The following is an 18,308-nucleotide window of genomic DNA, read 5'->3' on the forward strand; positions in this document are numbered from 1 at the left end:
TACACAGTGTTGACAGTGCACTGCTTCCCCTTCCTCAGACGCCGGATGGTGGTCCAGAACCTTTTCGAAGCCGTCCGAAAGTCGTTCTCCATGGCCTCACCGAACTCTTCCCATGCCCGGGTCTTTGCCTCGGCAACAGCCGTAGCTGTACTCCGCTTGGCCTGCCGGTACCTATCTGCTGCCTCAGGAGTCCCACAGGCCAGTAAGGCCCGATACGACTCCTTCTTCAGCCTGACGGCATCCCTCTCCGCTGGTGTCCACCAGCGGGTTTGGGCATGGCCGCCACGACAGGCTGCCAGGTGTTCCCAGCAGACCCTCACAATATGTTTGGGTCGGCCGGGTCTGTCCGGCATCCTTCCCCACCATCGGCGCCAACTCACCACCAGGTGGTGATCAGTTGACAGGTCCCCCCCCTCTCTTCACCGAAGAGAGGGGGGGACCTACTTCCTTCATACATGACATATGTAAAATAATGTATCAAATGTAATTGGTCTCACTGTGGTGTTTGGATTGTAAGTAACAATAACTACAAATATATGCAGTGTTTTTAAACAATATATTTTATCATATGTAGCTTTAATAGAATAAACTAATGCTATGCTTTTGCTCATATTTAATTAATTAAAGGAAGAAAATTTAATCTATTTATAGTGTTAATATTTAGTCCAAAGCTGCTTTTACCTCCCACCACATACACAGTGAGCATTATCATGTACTGCCACAGTTTGTAGAGGTTAAAGTTCACGGTGTTGCAATGTGCAGAGCTGAAATGATAAACTGGAAGTAGCAGGACTCATTTAGACAATCAGCTCCTCTGTCCCACCAAACACAGAAACTCTTTATCTGGAATGTGTAACCTGAAGGTGACGTGAAGGTGAGTGTTGTCTAATGTTAAATGAAATGATTTAAGCTAACATATTTCCTGTTATCACTCATGTTGCAGCTTTTAATCTTTTTGTGTTGTGCACAGAACAGTTTTTGACTGTTAGTGTTATTGCTGAAGTCACCAAATTGTTTTTTTTTTTAGTGTGTTGAGTGTAAAGTCCGTTTCCAAGTCTGACAACTGGGAAAAGTTTAGTGCAGGGCCTTTAACTTGTGTGTGTTTGTGTGTGTGTGTGTGTGTTTGTGTGTGTGTGTGTGCGTGTATGAGTGTGTTTAGAGGAAGTTGGCTAAGTTTCTAAAACACCTGCAGAGCACTGTCAAGGTGCCCTTGAGCAATGTACCAGACCAAGAAATGCTCAACTAGGACCCTACAAAGAACTGGTGACTTGTTCCGGGGAGGACCTGTGCCTTTGCATATATTTCCTATATTTTTTGCATATATTTCTAATGGCTTTTCATGTTTAGCCTATGCCTATATCACATTTTTTGAAAGGCATGTGCTTACAATTTACATAACAGAGCGCAATATGAATTTAAGTTGTAATTTACAATGGTGACCAGCGCTTTTTATGTGTGTTGGTACATTTACACAGGTGCTACACACGGTCGAAATCATGTGCAGAATTTGATAGTAGCTACGAACAGATCTGAGCTATTAAAATGTTGATGAATGCCAGATTGACGTAAATGTACGTCTACAAACAGTTTAAACAAATGCCCAAATTTGATGAATGAGACCCAGTGATCAGTGCTCTGATCTTAAAGCAACCCTTTATAATTTGAAACCTATTGTATTGTGCAACTATATCAACTCTTGGCAGCCACCACAGCATCTTGCAGGGCACAAAACAAGATGAAATAGTCCCTCAGTTATGATCCCCCATTGATAATGAGATATGAGTTACATTCCAATACTTATGTGAGGGTTCAAAAAATGAGGTGACCCTCATCGTATTGAGTTTAGATGAAAGCAGAAGAACACTCAATTGGTTTGTATTTTTACTTGAAAATGCGTTTTTATCTATTAAAAAGCATTCAAATAAGTTTATCAAATTATTTCGATTCCTACCACATTTGTTTATTTAATATACCGGTAGTCTCAGCGCCGACCGGCAGTACCACCACCGTCCACCAGGGCGGCGGCTCACACATTGGGACTCACCGCTGTGGAGTGAGTGCCCAGTGTTTGTTTCACAGGTGTCAATAAAGCTTTTTTTGGACAAACCTCGAACTCTCGGAGGGGCCAAAAGATCGCGATAAGTGACGTAAACAAGGAAAAGAGGTTCAAATTCGTTTGGAATCACTCAGAGTGCTTGATCGAACTGTTTGTTTTAACTGTCCCTCTGTCACTCCACATTTTCTCCACTTTCCCTGACCACTAATCCGATTTCCTCCCCCTCTCTCCACCTCTCCCATCCCTCTCTTCTCCACCCCTCTCTCCATCTCTCTCTCACTTTCTCTGTATTACTTTAGAACTTAAATCATTTTAGTTGCCAGGATCCTGCAGATCTAGTGATGGATTCGGGGTCTGCTGCTGGGGAAAGCGATGCTAAGAAGGACAACAGTGAACAAGACGATGGAGATGCAACCAGGTCCAAACTTCTCTGTCGGTGGCTGCCCCCCATGTACAGAGAGGAGTTGTACCAAACCATGAAGCTCACAGGACCAATGGTGAGTCCAGGACAACACTGCTGGAGAACCTGTTGTCTACGGAAGCGCTAGTATATAGAATGGCAGTAGCAATAATGATTACAGGAATAATCGCTGTCTAATATATGATAACAGGCAGAAACTACAGAAGCGTATTGCTGCCAACCATACAAGAAGTGCTTTGCTCAGTATCATGTTATAACTAGAAACGATTACGTTATCTCGGAATGAGCTATGTTTTCACGTAATAACGTTTTATCCTCCATTAAACAAGTTAGATGTGAAATGGTTTTCTACCGCTATCAAGTGAGGCGCATATTCTGGCCAAATCAGCCGCTCGGTGTTTTGGGATGCGCCGATAATTCTGGTATTACGGTAAAACGGCAACAGTGCTGGTTGCCTAGACAACTACTAACTACCAGTTTCTCTGATTAAGTTTGGGCTAATTATGTTTTGAGTACAACCTTGATTACTCAAATAGAGGGTGAGAAGTGATCAATGAAGCCATAATTCTTCCCTTATGCTTTCAGTTTCATGTCTTTTTTGCTTTGGAAAAAAGAACGTTATGATTTAACAACATCTTAAAATTATGTGAAAGTTTCTCGTTCTAACATAATACTGAGCATTGACGTTTTTGTATGTGTGGTAGTAATACGCTTCTGTAGTTATCCACTTGTTGTCCTATATTATACAGCTATTCCTTCTTTTGTCATTATTGCTTTTATCATATCATTATATATAATGCGATATATATAATACTATGATTGTGAAAACGTCAGGTGGGACTAAATGCTGACCGACGGAGAAAGTAAGATGGACGGTACTTTAAAACCAAACCTGACCGATGCCTTTATCAATGACAGTCAGGAACCTTCTGATATCTTCTTCTTGTTACAGGCGATATCTCGGCTTCTGGAAATCTCCATAAAGTTTGTGACCAGCGTGTTCTGTGGTCACATTGGAAGTGCTCAGCTGGGTGGCTTTACTCTGGCCTTCGCAGTACTGATATTCTTTACCTTTCTGTAAATTTATCTGAGGAGAATCAAACAGCAAAAGTTACCTGTTGTCACCTGATTTACTTCCAGGCCATTAATGTTACCACAGTTTCGATGGGCTTTGGACTTGTAAGGGCGTGCGACACCTTCATTTCCCAGGTGAGTTGAACCCATTTAACCCATTGAACTTCTGTAATGAGTTTGACTCAGTTCCTGTTGCTATCACTCACTATTGACAGACGTTTGGAGGTCAGAACATGAAACGTGTTGGAGTCATCGTCCAGAGGAGCTCGCTGATCCTGTTCCTGTTTTGTTTTCTCTGTTGGGCTGTTCTCCTCAACTTTTCCAACATAATGCTCCTGTTGCACCAGGATGAGAAGTTAGTGAGGTAAATTGACATGAAACACTTAATTTATTGTTGCTTCAACCATTTCTGACATTTGAATGTTCTCTGTTTGAAAACCCACCAGAATTGCCAACGTTTACGTGGTTGCGTATCTACCAGCTATTCCGGTGAGGTCAATGTTTGCTCTGTATTAATGTGCCAGTAATTGGTGCCATAAGAAAGCAAATGTCAAATATTCACATATCCAAAATAATCAATAAATGAATGACACAATCGGAGTTAAAAAAAAGGTGATAACTGATTCTGCTTATTACACAGGCAGTGCTGCTGCGTGAATTGCAGTCTTCCTACCTGCAAAACCAAGTAAGGGAACAGAGAGCTTCACCTGCCTGGAATATCAGCTCTGTTGACCAGTGATTCACTGAAAGGGATTTTTTTTTTGCAGTACCCAAAGTGTCCACATTAGCTGTTCTATGTCCAGTGCGTATGAATAAAGATGCACATTAGCATGTTAGTGTATTTAGAAATGAACGTAAATGATAGTGGGGCTCTGACTAACTTCTATTTCTGTCTGTCTGCCAGGGGATCACTTTGCCTCAGATGTTCTGCTCCATGGCCACAAATGTATTTAATGTGATATCAAACTACGTTTTAATCTACAGCCTCCAGTTGGGCGGCACGTAAGTGTGTTCTCACATTGTGTATTTAATCACAGACGAATATATAACATCTAATCCTTAGGAAGAAAGAAAAAGAAAACTCTGCTAGCCTCCATTCCACGTCTCAAATCTTGATTGCTGTATGCAGTTTGAAAAGGGTTTTTTTGTAATGGATGTGAAATATTCAAGAGATGTCATTTTAGATTTTAAGATGAGCTGTTTTATGAAATGAGATGTTTATTTTGTGGTCTGATCTGCTCCCCCCAGAGCACTCAGAGCACCGCTTCATTTAAATTCATCAGTGCTGACGTACTTCCTAATGCAGCCGATCTTCAGAGCAACATGGATTCTCATTTATTGTAACGAGGCGTGTGTGTCTGCAGAGGTTCCGCGATCACAAACAGCCTCTCTGATATCGTCTCCTGTCTGCTGTTGTTTGGCTTCATAAGATGGAAAAAGCTCCATGTGGAGACGTGGGACGGTGAGTTAGAGGCAGCAACAGCAAAAGAATGTGAACTATTGAGGGTGGGCATCCAGAGCCGACTACGTTGATCTAAATCAAACTCCTCAGGCTGGTCCATGGAGTGTCTCCAAGAGTGGGGGGCCTACATGAAGCTGGCGGTTCCCTGTGCACTTGTGATGTGCTTTGACTGGTGGATATTTGAGATTGTATCCGTCTTGGCTGGTTAGTGCTCTTTGTTTCTCATAATCATTGAAAAATACGAATCATTTCCTGTAGTTTTGTTTCAGTGTCGCTGTTTTAATTGAAGTTATTGCTGGCATCCAATGTAATTAGTTGTGCTAAACATTACATAAATGCATACAATTTTTATCCTATTTTGCTAAATTCCAGATATTTGGGTGATATAAAAGACACAGCATTAACCCTGTGGTCTTTAATTTGTGAAGGAGCTGTGAAAGCCTAAAACAGGCCTGAACTCTGACCTTTGTTTTACCAGGAGTGTTTGGAGAAGCTGTTCTTGCAGCTCAACATGTGCTGTATCAAATAACACTTGTAAAATCAATGGTATGAATCATTCATGATCATTATTTGTCGAATGCTAACATTTAATGCTACTACAGATGTGTCTCTGCTGCTGGGTCCCTGCAGGTTTCGATAGCCATCAGTGCAGCTGCTTGTGTACGTGTGGGGAATGCGCTGGGGGCCGGTGACACTGAGAGAGCTGTAGTCAGTGGAAAAGTGGCTCTGCTTTCTGCCGGTACTCTTGTTATTATTATTATTAGAAGTAGAAGCAGCATCTTATTTGTAAATCCAGAGTAGTTCAGTGTCAAACGTAGTAACACAACTGGGTTTTATCTAAAGGAACGGTTGCTGTGGTTCAGGGCATCATCATCGCTGTAATCAAGCCGTACGTCGGATACATATTCACCTCTGACCAGTGAGTTTCCAACAACCACATATCACTCCTCCATCTTTCTCAAGCAACTGAATGATGATGCTTCTCCACTGCAGAAATATTGTGGCGACTGTCTCGCAGATCCTCACTCTCAACATCTTTGCTGCGTTCTTTGAAGAACTCCTGGTAAGTGGAGCAAATTATTTTATTTGGCCATTTTATGAACCAAACTTTGCTTTTTTCTCTGATTCCACATGGTCTGATTGTGTATTCCTGCAGCTTGTCTCCACAGGGATCTGTCTGGGATCAGGACTGCAGGCAATAGTTGCCTTCGCCAACATGATCTGTTACTACGTCATCGGTCTGGCAGTGGGAGCATCTCTGATGTTTGTTGCACAGCTGAGTTTATTCGGTAAAGTTTTCTTTCATAATCTATCGCTGGATGTCTCACTATTGATGCACGACTCTCTGCAGCCCTCAGAAGCATCGGCCTCTTTACGCCGATCCTAAAGGGCTGGTGAACGTATCCATCCGCATGAGCTAGTGCCACCTACCTTAAATATCTTTTGTGGATGGTACCACCCCAATAAATGCAAGGAATGGAAGAAAAGAGAGCCCTCAGTCCAGAGAGCATGGAGACTCTGGGCATGCACACATGACACACATGCACACGCATGCACAGTGACTCCAGATGTTAAGATGTTTGACGTGTTTCTAGCTTTTACCTTGTAATTACTATGCTATAAAGATACATTGCACAGTAATTTATCGTCTCCCCAGCATGAGCTGTCCTTCATTTAGGGTGTTTCTGTGTCTCCTGTCAGGTCTTTTGGCGGGTGTCTGGACTGGAATATTGCTGGAGTCGCTCTTCTTTCTTGGTTTGTTCTACAAAATCGACTGGAAGAAAATCACCAAGAAGGTAATATTTTTATCATCGAGCATCAGCATCACTGAAAAATATGATCTACTTGGGTTAATTAGTCCTACTGGTTAACTGGAACAAACTACAAAAACACAGTAGAATTTAAAAGCATCATTTTTCTTGTGCTGCGTTTTTAGGCTCAGAAGCGAGCTGGAGTTCCAGCCGAGGGGGCTCCTGTGAGTGTAGCTCAGGGTGACGGGGTGGTGCCTGACTCTGACTGCCAAAACACAGTACGCACATGCAGAAAACATCCGATTGGTTTGTTATAATTGTGTCATTGTTGAGTCATTGAGGGTTTAACTTTTGTACCCTTGTATTGTGAAGGCCGACTGTGACAGTGTGGGAGTTCCTAAAGCTGAGGGATACACTCTGGTCAGCACCCAGGAGCTGAAAGTTTACCAGGAGGATGAAGGCAACAACGCAGACGCAGGCCCGCCTGACGGAGACGCCGAGCAGAGCAACACCGGCAGCCGACCCAACGCGCCGCTCTCTGTCCCTCAGCTGCTGTTGCGACGGGGGCTGGCTGTCTTGGTTGTAGTTCTCATTTTGGTTCTGGGAGTCGCTCTTCATGTTGCGTTCCCCGTACCTGAGCCCCCTATCCTGTTACTGGCCAACGGTACCATGTCTGAGAATAAAACTCTGCCTCTACACCACTGAGTGTGTGGGACGTCGCTCTGACCCACAAGGTCAGCAGAGCTTTGGCTGAAAGACACTTGTTTCTAAAAACCAAAAGCAAAACCAAAAAAACTTTTCCACACTCAAAGAACATTTTTATTTGATGGACGTTAAACATTTATGGCTGTGTTTGGGAAAATTCACATTTTATTGCCATTTTACAGGTGTTTCCGGAATTTTCTTCAAAGTTATCAATGCCCTTAAGCTCCATCCATCCATCCATCCTCTACCTCTTATCCGTGGTCGGGTCGCGGGGGCAGCAGCCTAAGAAGAGAAGCCCAGACTTCCCTCTCCCCAGCTACTTGCTCCAGCTCGTCCGGGGGGGATCCCCAGACTTTCCCAGACCAGTCGAGAGACTATGTCTCTCGACTGGTCTGGGTCTTGCCGGGGGCCTCCTACCGGAGGGACATGCCCTGAACACCTCACCAGGGAGGCGTCCAGGGGGCATCCTAACTAGATGCCCAAGCCACCTCATCTGGCTCCTCTCAACGCGGAGGAGCAGCGGCTCTACTCCGAGCTCCTCCCGGATGGCAGAGCTTCTCACCCTATCTCTAAGGGAGAGCCCAGCCACCCTACGGAGGGAGCTGATTTCGGCCGCTTGTACCCGTGATCTTGTTCTTTCCGTCATGACACAAAGCTCATGACCATAGGTGAGGGTAGGAACGAAGATCGACCGGTAAATCGAGAGCTTCACCTTTTAACTCAGCTCTCTCTTCACCACTACGGACCGGTGCAGAGTCCGCATTACTGCAGCACCGATCCGCCTGTCGATCTCCCGCTCCATTCTTCCCTCACTCGTGAACAAGACCCCGAGGTACTTGAACTCCTCCACTTGGGGCAGGATCTCCTCCTTGACCTGGAGAAGGCACGCCACCTTTTCCGGTTGAGAACCATGGCCCCGATTTTGGAGGTGCTGATTTTCATCCCAGCCGCTTCACACGCGGCGGCGAACCGATCCAGTGATCGTTGGAGGTCACGGGCCGATGACGCCAACAGGACCACATCATCTGCAAAGAGCAGAGACCCGATCCTGAGGTCACCAAACCGGACCCCCTCAACACCATGACTGCACCTAGAAATTCTGTCCATAAAAGTCACGAACAGAATCGGTGACAAAGGGCAGCACTGGCGGAGACCAACCCTCACCGGCAACGAGTTCGACTTCCTGTCAGCAATGTGGACCAAACTCTGACACCGATCATACAGGGAGCGGACGGCCCGTATCAGGGGGCTCGACACCCCATACTCTCGGAGAACCCCCCACAGGACCCCCCGAGGGACACAGTCGTATGCCTTCTCCAAGTCCACAAAACACATGTTGACTGGTTGGGCAAACTCCCATGCACCCTCGAAGACCCTGCTGAGGGTGTAGAGCTGGTCCACCGTTCCACATCCAGGACAAAAACCTCATTGTTCCTCCTGAATCCAAAGTTCGATTTTCCAGCGGACCCTCCTCTCCAGTACCCCTGAATAGACCTTACCAGGGAGGCTGAGGAGTGTGGTCCCCCTATAGTTGGAACACACCCTCCGGTCCCCCTTCTTAAATAGAGGGACTACCACCCCGGTCTGCTAATCCAGCGGCACCGCCCCCGATGTCCACGCGATGTTGCAGAGTCGAGTCAACCACGACAGCCCTACAACATGCAGAGCCTTAAGGAACTCCAGGCGGATCTCATCCGCCACGGGGGCTTGCCACCGAGGAGTTTTTTGACTACCTCGGCAACTTCAGCCCCGGAGACATGAGAGCCTGTCCCCAGGTCCCCAGGCCCTGCTTCCTCACTGGAAGGCGTGTTGGTGGGATTGAGGAGGTCCTCGAAGTATTCCTTCCACCGATCCACAACATCCCGAGTTGAGGTCAGCAGCACACCATCGCCACTATACACAGTGTTGACAGTGCACTGCTTCCCCTTCCTCAGACGCCGGATGGTGGTCCAGAACCTTTTCGAAGCCGTCCGAAAGTCGTTCTCCATGGCCTCACCGAACTCTTCCCATGCCCGGGTCTTTGCCTCGGCAACAGCCGTAGCTGTACTCCGCTTGGCCTGCCGGTACCTATCTGCTGCCTCAGGAGTCCCACAGGCCAGTAAGGCTCGATACGACTCCTTCTTCAGCCTGACGGCATCCCTCAACGCTGGTGTCCACCAGCGAGTTTGGGCATTGCCGCCACGACAGGCTGCCAGGTGTTCCCAGCAGACCCTCACAATATGTTTGGGTCGGCCGGGTCTGTCCGGCATCCTTCCCCACCATCGGCGCCAACTCACCACCAGGTGGTGATCAGTTGACAGGTCCCCCCCTCTCTTCACCCAAGAGAGGGGCCCTTAATCTCATGGTTTCATATCGCAACATGTCTATTTGATAAAATACTGGAGCTTTGACTGGTTCTGTCAGGTTTATTTGTTCATTTCTGAGCCCCTGAATATTTAAAACATTTATATTTACACTGAATTACAAAGCTCCTCGCAGTGAAAAGCCAGCAGACAGCAGGAATTCTCCTCATCGGACCAGTCAGTTATTCCATGTTGCTCCTGCTGTTAAACCACTGAGCTGCAGCTCTTGGGATCAGTTCTCAGATCTGGTTTGTAATTTAAACGACACGTGCTTGATATTAAAGCTACTTCCTTCATTCATGACATATGTAAAATAATGTATCAAATGTATTTGGTCTCACTGTGGTGTTTGGATTGTAAGTAACAATAACTACAAATATATGCAGTGTTTTTAAACAATATATTTTATCATATGCAGCTTTAATAGAATAGAATAATGCTATGCTTTTGCTCATATTTAACTAGTTAAAAGAAGAAAATTGAATCTATTCATAGTGTTAATATTTTGTCCAAAGCTGCTTTTACCTCCCACCACATACACAGTGAGCATTATCATGTACTGCCACAGTTGGTAGAGGTTAAAGTTCACGGTGTTGCAATGTGCAGAGCTGAAATGATAAACTGGAAGTAGCAGGACTCACTCAGACAATCAGCTCCTCTGTCCCACCAAACACAAAAACTCTTTAGCTGGAATGTGTAACCTGAAGGTGACGTGAAGGTGAGTGTTGTCTAATGTTAAATGAAATGATTTAAGCTAACATATTTCCTGTTATCACTCATGTTGCAGCTTTTAATCTTTTTGTGTTGTGCACAGAACAGTTTTTTACTGTTAGTTTTATTGCTTAAGTCACCAAATTGTTTTTTTTTTTTAGTGTGTTGAGTGTAAAGTCCGTTTCCAAGTCTGACAATTGGGAAAAGTTTAGTGCAGGGCCTTTAACTCGTGTGTGTGTGTGTGTGTGTGTGTGTGTGTGTGTGTGTGTTTGTGTGTGTATGAGTGTGTTTAGGGGAAGTGGGGTAAGTTTCTAAAACACCTGCAGAGCACTGTCAAGGTGCCCTTGAGCAATGTACCAGACCAAGAAATGCTCAACTAGGACCCTACAAAGAACTGGTGACTTGTCCCGGGGAGGACCCGTGCCTTTGCATATATTTCCTATAGTTTTTGCATATATTTCTAATGGCTTTTCATGTTTAGCCTATGCCTATATCACATTTTTTGAAAGGCATGTGCTTACAATTTACATAACAGAGTGAAATATGAATTTAAGTTGTAATTTACAATAGTGACCAGCGCTTTTTATGTGTGTTGGTACATTTACACAGGTGCGACACGGTCGAAATCATGTGCAGAATTTGATAGTAGCTACGAACAGATCTGAGCTACTAAAATGTTGATGAATGCCAGATTGACGTAAATGTACGTAAATGTATCTATTAAAAAGCATTCAAATAAGTTTATCAAATTATTTCGATTCCTACCACATTTGTTTATTTTTATATAGTCTCAGCGCCGACCGGCAGTACCAACACCGTCCACCAGGGCGGCAGCTCACACATTGGGACTCACCGCTGTGGAGTGAGCGCCCAGTGTTTGTTTCACAGGTGTCAATAAAGCTTTTTTTGGACAAACCTCGAAGTCTCGGAAGGGCCAAAACATCGCGATAAGTGACGTAAACAAGGAAAAGAGGTTCAAATTCGTCTGGAATCACTCAAAGTGCTTGATCGAACTGTTTGTTTTAACTGTCCCTCTGTCACTCCACATTTTCTCCACTTTCCCTGACCACTAATCCGATTTCCTCCCCCTCTCTCCACCTCTCCCATCCCTCTCTTCTCCACCCCTCTCTCCATCCCTCTCTCCACCTCTCTTCTCCATCCCTCTCTCCATCTCTCACTTTCTCTGTATTACTTTAGAACTTAAATCATTTTAGTTGCCAGGATCCTGCAGATCTAGTGATGGATTCGGGGTCTGCTGCTGGGGAAAGCGATGCTAAGAAGGACAACAGTGAACAAGACGATGGAGATGCAACCAGGTCCAAACTTCTCTGTCGGTGGCTGCCCCCCATGTACAGAGAGGAGTTGTACCACACCATGAAGCTCACAGGACCAATGGTGAGTCCAGGACGACACTGCTGGGGAACCTGTTGTCTACGGAAGCGCTAGTATATAGAATGGCAGTAGCAATAATGATTACAGGAATAATCGCTGTCTAATATATGATAACAGGCAGAAACTACAGAAGCGTATTGCTGCCAACCATACAAGAAGTGCTTTGCTCAGTATCATGTTATAACTAGAAGCGATTACGTAATCTCGGAATGAGCTATGTTTTCACGTAATAACGTTTTATCCCCCATTAAACAAGTTAGATGTGAAATGGTTTTCTACCGCTATCAAGTGAGGCGCATTTTCTGGCCAAATCAGCCGCTCGTTGTTTTGGGATGCGCCGATAATTCTGGTATTACGGTAAAACGGCAACAGTGCTGGTTGCCTAGACAACTACTAACTACCAGTTTTTTTTATTAAGTTTGGACTAGTTATGTTTTGAGTACAATCTTGATTACTCAAATAGAGGGTGAGAAGTGATCAATGAAGCCATAATTCTTCCCTTATGCTTTCAGTTTCATGTCTTTTTTGCTTTGGAAAAAAGAACATTATGATTTAGCAACATCTTAAAATTATGTGAAAGTTTCTCATTCTAACATAATACTGAGCATTGACTTTTTTGTATGTGTGGTAGCAATACGCTTCCGTAGTTATCCACTTGTTATCCTATATTATACAGCTATTCCTTCTGTCATCATTATTGCTTTTATCATATCATTATATATAATATGATATATATAATGCTATGATTGTGAAAACGTCAGCTGGGACTAAATGCTGACCGACGGAGAAAGTGAGATGGACGGTACTTTAAAACCAAACCTGACCGATGCCTTTATCAATGACAGTCAGGAACCTTCTGATATCTTCTTCTTGTTACAGGCGATATCTCGGCTTCTGGAAATCTCCATAAAGTTTGTGACCAGCGTGTTCTGTGGTCACATTGGAAGTGCTCAGCTGGGTGGCTTTGCTCTTTTCTTCGCAGTGCTGATATTCTTTACCTTTCTGTAAATTTATCTGAGGAGAATCAAACAGCAAAAGTTACCTGTTGTCACCTGATTTACTTCCAGGCCATTATTGTTACCACAGTTGCGATGGGCTTTGGACTTGTAAGGGCGTGCGACACCTTCATTTCCCAGGTGAGTTGAACCCATTTAACCCATTGAACTTCTGTAATGAGTTTGACTCAGTTCCTGTTGCTATCACTCACTATTGACAGACGTTTGGAGGTCAGAACATGAAACGTGTTGGAGTCATCGTCCAGAGGAGCTCGCTGATCCTGTTCCTGTTTTGTTTTCTCTGTTGGGCTGTTCTCCTCAACATTTCCAACATAATGCTCCTGTTGCACCAGGATGAGAAGTTAGTGAGGTAAATTGACATGAAACACTTAATTTATTGTTGCTTCAAGCGTTTGTGACATTTGAATTTTCTCTGTTTGAAAACCCACCAGAATTGCCAACGTTTACGTGGTTGCGTATCTACCAGCTATTCCGGTGAGGTCAATGTTTGCTCTGTATTAATGCGCCAGTAATTGGTGCCATAAGAAAGCAAATGTCAAATATTCACATCTCCAAAGTAATCAATAAATGAATGACACAATCGGAGTTAAAAAAAAAAAAGGTGATCACTGATTCTGCTTATTACACAGGCAGTGCTGCTGCGTGAATTGCAGTCTTCCTACCTGCAAAACCAAGTAAGGGAACAGAGAGCTTCACCTGCCTGGAATATCAGCTCTGTTGACCAGTGATTCACTGAAAGGGATTTTTTTTTTACTGTAGCCAAAGTGTCCACATTAGCTGTTCGATGTCCAGTGCGTATGAATAAAGATGCACATTAGCATGTTAGTGTATTTAGAAATGAAAGTAAATGATAGTGGGGCTCTGACTAACTTCTATTTCTGTCTGTCTGCCAGGGGATCACTTTGCCTCAGATGTTCTGCTCCATGGCCACAAATGTATTTAACGTGATATCAAACTACGTTTTAATCTACAGCCTCCAGTTGGGCGGCACGTAAGTGTGTTCTCACATTGTGTATTTAATCACAGACAAATATATAACATCTAATCCTTAGGAAGAAAGAAAAAGAAAACTCTGCTAGCCTCCATTCCACGTCTCAAATCTTGATTGCTGTATGCAGTTTGAAAAGTTTTTTTTTGTAATGGTGAAATATTCAAGAGATGTCATTTTAGATTTTAAGATGAGCTGTTTTATGAAATGAGATGTTTATTTTGTGGTCTGATCTGCTCCCCCCAGAGCACTCAGAGCACCGCTTCATTTACATTCATCAGTGCTGACGTACTTCCTAATGCAGCCGATCTTCAGAGCAACATGGATTCTCATTTATTGTAACGAGGCGTGTGTGTCTGCAGAGGTTCCGCGATCACAAACAGCCTCTCTGATATCGTCTCCTGTCTGCTGTTGTTTGGCTTCATAAGATGGAAAAAGCTCCATGTGGAGACGTGGGACGGTGAGTTAGAGGCAGCAACAGCAAAAGAATGTGAACTATTGAGGGTGGGCATCCAGAGCCGACTGTACGTTGATCTAAATCAAACTCCTCAGGCTGGTCCATGGAGTGTCTCCAAGAGTGGGGGGCCTACATGAAGCTGGCGGTTCCCTGTGCACTCGTGGTGTGCTTTGACTGGTGGATGTATGAGATTGTATCTGTCTTGGCTGGTTAGTGCTCTTTGTTTCTCACAATCATTGAAAAATACGAATCATTTCCTGTAGTTTTGTTTCAGTGTCGCTGTTTTAATTGAAGTTATTGCTGGCATCCAATGTAATTAGTTATGCTAAACATTACATAAATTCATACAATTTTTATCCTATTATGCTAAATTCAAGATATTTGGGTGATATAAAAGACACAGCATTAACCCTGTGGTCTTTAATTTGTGAAGGAGCTGTGAAAGCCTAAAACAGGCCTGAACTCTGACCTTTGTTTTACCAGGAGTGTTTGGAGAAGCTGTTCTTGCAGCTCAACATGTGCTGTATCAAATAACACTTCTAACATCAATGGTATGAATCATTCATGATCATTATTTTTTAAATGCTAACATTTAATGCTACTACACATGTGTCTCTGCTGCTGGGTCCCTGCAGGTTCCGGCAGCCACCAGTGCAGCTGCTTGTGTACGTGTGGGGAATGCGCTGGGGGCCGGTGACACTGAGAGAGCTGTAGTCAGTGGAAAAGTGGCTCTGCTTTCCGCAGGTACTCTTGTTATTATTATTATTAGAAGTAGAAGCAGCATCTTAGTTGTAAATCCAGAGTAGTTCAGTGTCAAACGTAGTAACACAACTGGGTTTTATCTAAAGGAACGATTGCTGTGGTTCAGGGCATCATCATCGCTGTAATCAAGCCGTACGTCGGATACATATTCACCTCTGACCAGTGAGTTTCCAACAACCACATATCACTCCTCCATCATTCTCAAGCAACTGAATGATGATGCTTCTCCACTGCAGAAATATTGTGGCGACTGTCTCGCAGATCCTCACTCTCAACATCTTTGCTGGGTTCTTTGAAGCACTCCTGGTAAGTGGAGCAAATTATTTTATGTGGCCATTTTATGAACCAAACTTTGCTTTTTTCTCTGATTCCACATGGTCTGATTGTGTATTCCTGCAGCTTGCCTCCACAGGGATCTGTCTGGGATCAGGACTGCAGGCAATTGTTGCCTTCGCCAACATGATCTGTTACTACGTCATCGGTCTGGCAGTGGGAGCATCTCTGATGTTTGTTGCACAGCTGAGTTTATTCGGTAAAGTTTTCTTTCATAATCTATCGCTGGATGTCTCACTATTGATGCACGACTCTCTGCAGCCCTCAGAAGCATCGGCCTCTTTACGCCGATCCTAAAGGGCTGGTGAACGTATCCATCCGCGTGAGCTAGTGCCACCTACCTTAAATATCTTGTGTGGATGGTACCACCCCAATAAATGCAAGGAATGGAAGAAAAGAGAGTCCTCAGTCCAGAGAGCATGGAGACTCTGGGCATGCATCCTGCTGACACACATGCACACGCATGCACAGTGACTCCAGATGTTAAGATGTTTGATGTGTTTCTAGCTTTTATGTTGTAATTACTATGCTATAAAGATACATTGCACAGTAATTTATCACCTGTTCCACATAAAGATAGAATAAAATGTGTTTAACTCTTCAGTGCTCCTCTCCCCAGCATGAGCTGTCCTTCATTTAGGGAGTTTTTCTGTCTCCTGTCAGGTCTGTGGGCGGGTGTCTGGACTGGAATATTGCTGGAGTCGCTCTTCTTTCTTGGTTTGTTCTTCAAAATCGACTGGAAGAAAATCACCAAGAAGGTAATATTTTTATCATCGAGCATCAGCATCACTGAAAAATATGATCTACTTGGGTTAATTAGTCCTACTGGTTAACTGGAACAAACTACAAAAACACACCAGAATTTAAAAGCATCATTTTTCTTGTGCTGCATTTTTAGGCTCAGAAGCGAGCTGGAGTTCCAGCCGAGGGGGCTCCTGTGAGTGTAGCTCAGGGTGACGGGGTGGTGCCTGACTCTGACTGCCAAAACACAGTACGCACATGCAGAAAACAACCGATTGGTTCGTTATAATTGTGTCATTGTTGAGTCATTGAGGGTTTAACTTTTGTACCCTTGTATTGTGAAGGCCGACTGTGACAGTGTGGGAGTTCCTAAAGCTGAGGGATACACTCTGGTCAGCACCCAGGAGCTGAAAGTTTACCAGGAGGATGAAGGCAACAACGCAGACGCAGGCCCGCCTGACGGAGACGCCGAGCAGAGCAACACCGGCAGCCGACCCAACGCGCCGCTCTCTGTCCCTCAGCTGCTGTTGCGACGGGGGCTGGCTGTCTTGGTTGTAGTTCTCATTTTGGTTCTGGGAGTCGCTCTTCATGTTGCGTTCCCCGTACCTGAGCCCCCTATCCTGTTACTGGCCAACGGTACCATGTCTGAGAATAAAACTCTGCCTCTACACCACTGAGTGTGTGGGACGTCGCTCTGACTCCCCCAACGCCGATGGGTAAATGTTGCCATCTAGTGGTCGACAACAGTCATGTTCCCGGGTGTCATCTGACCTGGTCTCGGTCCATAGGTGGAAACCACGGATCATATAGCTATCACTTCCAATATAACAGTAGTGGTATGTGTAGTAATTAAACAAAAATAAGATATTTTAAAAGAAGAAACACTTGTGCTAATTAACGTTGAGACAATGTCTGGTATTACCACCTCCATTTTGGACATATGATATCTGTCCCTGGTTTGGTTGTCCAGTGTCTCTGGTCTACAACACTCAGAAGGTCCAGCAGAAGTGGAGACGTGGAGTTAAAATAAGAGCTGCATTACCGGAAAATGTCTTGTGTAATGGACTCAATCTTAAAAAAATGTTTAAAAAAATATAAAAAATAGATCAATCAATTAAAGCTAAATGAATTGATGCTGATGTTAATTCATAGATAATGCACCTGAAGGGTGTCAAATGTATTATTTACAGTTAAAACTGTTTATTTCGATTATTTACAGTTACAGTTTGTCAGGTGGCATAAGAAGCACTGCAGTAATGTAAATAATTGCCACAGATCTTTTATTCTGAAAAGGCTTGTTTGATTTCCAGATGCTTTTATTGTAAAGTTAAAAGGTGGAAGCTGCATCATTTTCTCCAGCATCTTCTCATTCCTGCTGGATCAGTTTGAACACAAGACCATAATCATTATAATGCAGGAGCTCAAGCTCATCAACGGGGCAAAATTCTAGAACTCATTTTCATTTTTGCCAATGTTCATAATTGCTTCAGTCACAATCAACAGGTTTTCTGTTGTCATTTCCAGAGTGTGCCTGATTAGGCTTCATCCATCACCCTGTCAGGGACATCGTATGGACGGTGATTACACCTCTCATAAGGTTTCATCTTTAAAGGCTACTAAAAGTGGTATTTCATAACTGATCTGAGGCAGCAATTTATTCATGGTCGTTTACATACATACAGGAATTCTTCAGCGTGGAATTAGATGTTCAATGACAAAATGACTCCTTAAATTCATATGTAAAAATGATGTCATACGTAAGTGATTGATGTGATTGTTCTCTTTTATTCGAGACAAGAGGCTACGGCTGGTTTTGTTACATAACACCCACTTTAGTCTGGAGTACATGTTATGTAGCATGGTAATCACTGGCCGATTGTGTTTTAAATGAATGACATTATGTCATATTATGGAGCTGTTATGTCACTGACATAGCATAATCTAATCTAAGAGTTCCAGCGACCCCCTGGTGACGGGCTGCAGTATAACAGGACCTGATTTGCCCTTTAATGTGATGAGAAACTTCAGAAACATTTTATGGTTTAATGTAGCTGTGATCAATGAGATGTATATATGTCTGAATATTCGTCATTAACA

At 43.9% G+C, this 18,308-nt stretch overlaps 2 protein-coding genes across 12 annotated transcripts; both read left to right on the plus strand.

Annotated features, from left to right (window-relative positions):
* Positions 1–798: 798 nt before the first annotated feature.
* LOC101065401 (multidrug and toxin extrusion protein 1-like) lies at positions 799–7,805 on the plus strand. Its single transcript, XM_029848666.1, has 20 exons — positions 799–874; positions 1,476–1,571; positions 1,980–2,164; positions 2,356–2,553; positions 3,430–3,531; positions 3,618–3,686; positions 3,767–3,915; positions 3,998–4,040; positions 4,192–4,236; positions 4,456–4,553; positions 4,916–5,013; positions 5,104–5,217; positions 5,492–5,559; positions 5,644–5,752; positions 5,857–5,932; positions 6,007–6,076; positions 6,170–6,302; positions 6,715–6,809; positions 6,950–7,042; positions 7,137–7,805. Exons 4-20 carry the CDS (start codon positions 2,398–2,400, stop codon positions 7,467–7,469), a joined length of 1,851 nt encoding a protein of 616 aa, XP_029704526.1. The 5' UTR covers positions 799–874; positions 1,476–1,571; positions 1,980–2,164; positions 2,356–2,397; the 3' UTR covers positions 7,470–7,805.
* A 1,864-nt stretch (positions 7,806–9,669) lies between these two features.
* LOC101076323 (multidrug and toxin extrusion protein 1-like) lies at positions 9,670–17,998 on the plus strand. 11 transcript variants are annotated; one of them, XM_029848658.1, is made up of 21 exons: positions 9,670–10,529; positions 10,816–10,825; positions 11,132–11,225; positions 11,311–11,495; positions 11,720–11,917; positions 12,794–12,895; positions 12,982–13,050; positions 13,131–13,279; positions 13,362–13,404; positions 13,560–13,604; positions 13,824–13,921; positions 14,281–14,378; positions 14,471–14,584; positions 14,859–14,926; positions 15,011–15,119; positions 15,224–15,299; positions 15,374–15,443; positions 15,537–15,669; positions 16,134–16,228; positions 16,369–16,461; positions 16,556–17,998. In XM_029848658.1, the coding sequence occupies exons 5-21, from the start codon at positions 11,762–11,764 to the stop codon at positions 16,886–16,888; spliced, it is 1,851 nt and encodes a 616-aa protein (XP_029704518.1). In that variant the 5' UTR covers positions 9,670–10,529; positions 10,816–10,825; positions 11,132–11,225; positions 11,311–11,495; positions 11,720–11,761; the 3' UTR covers positions 16,889–17,998. The 11 variants fall into 11 exon arrangements, with proteins under 11 accessions (XP_029704518.1, XP_029704516.1, XP_029704515.1 ...); XM_029848656.1 differs by having other exon boundaries at positions 10,816–11,225; XM_029848655.1 differs by lacking the exon at positions 10,816–10,825.
* The last annotated feature ends 310 nt before the right edge of the window (positions 17,999–18,308 follow it).

Source organism: Takifugu rubripes, chromosome 15, assembly GCF_901000725.2.
Source record: "Takifugu rubripes chromosome 15, fTakRub1.2, whole genome shotgun sequence".
In the NCBI taxonomy this organism is placed as follows: domain Eukaryota; kingdom Metazoa; phylum Chordata; class Actinopteri; order Tetraodontiformes; family Tetraodontidae; genus Takifugu; species Takifugu rubripes.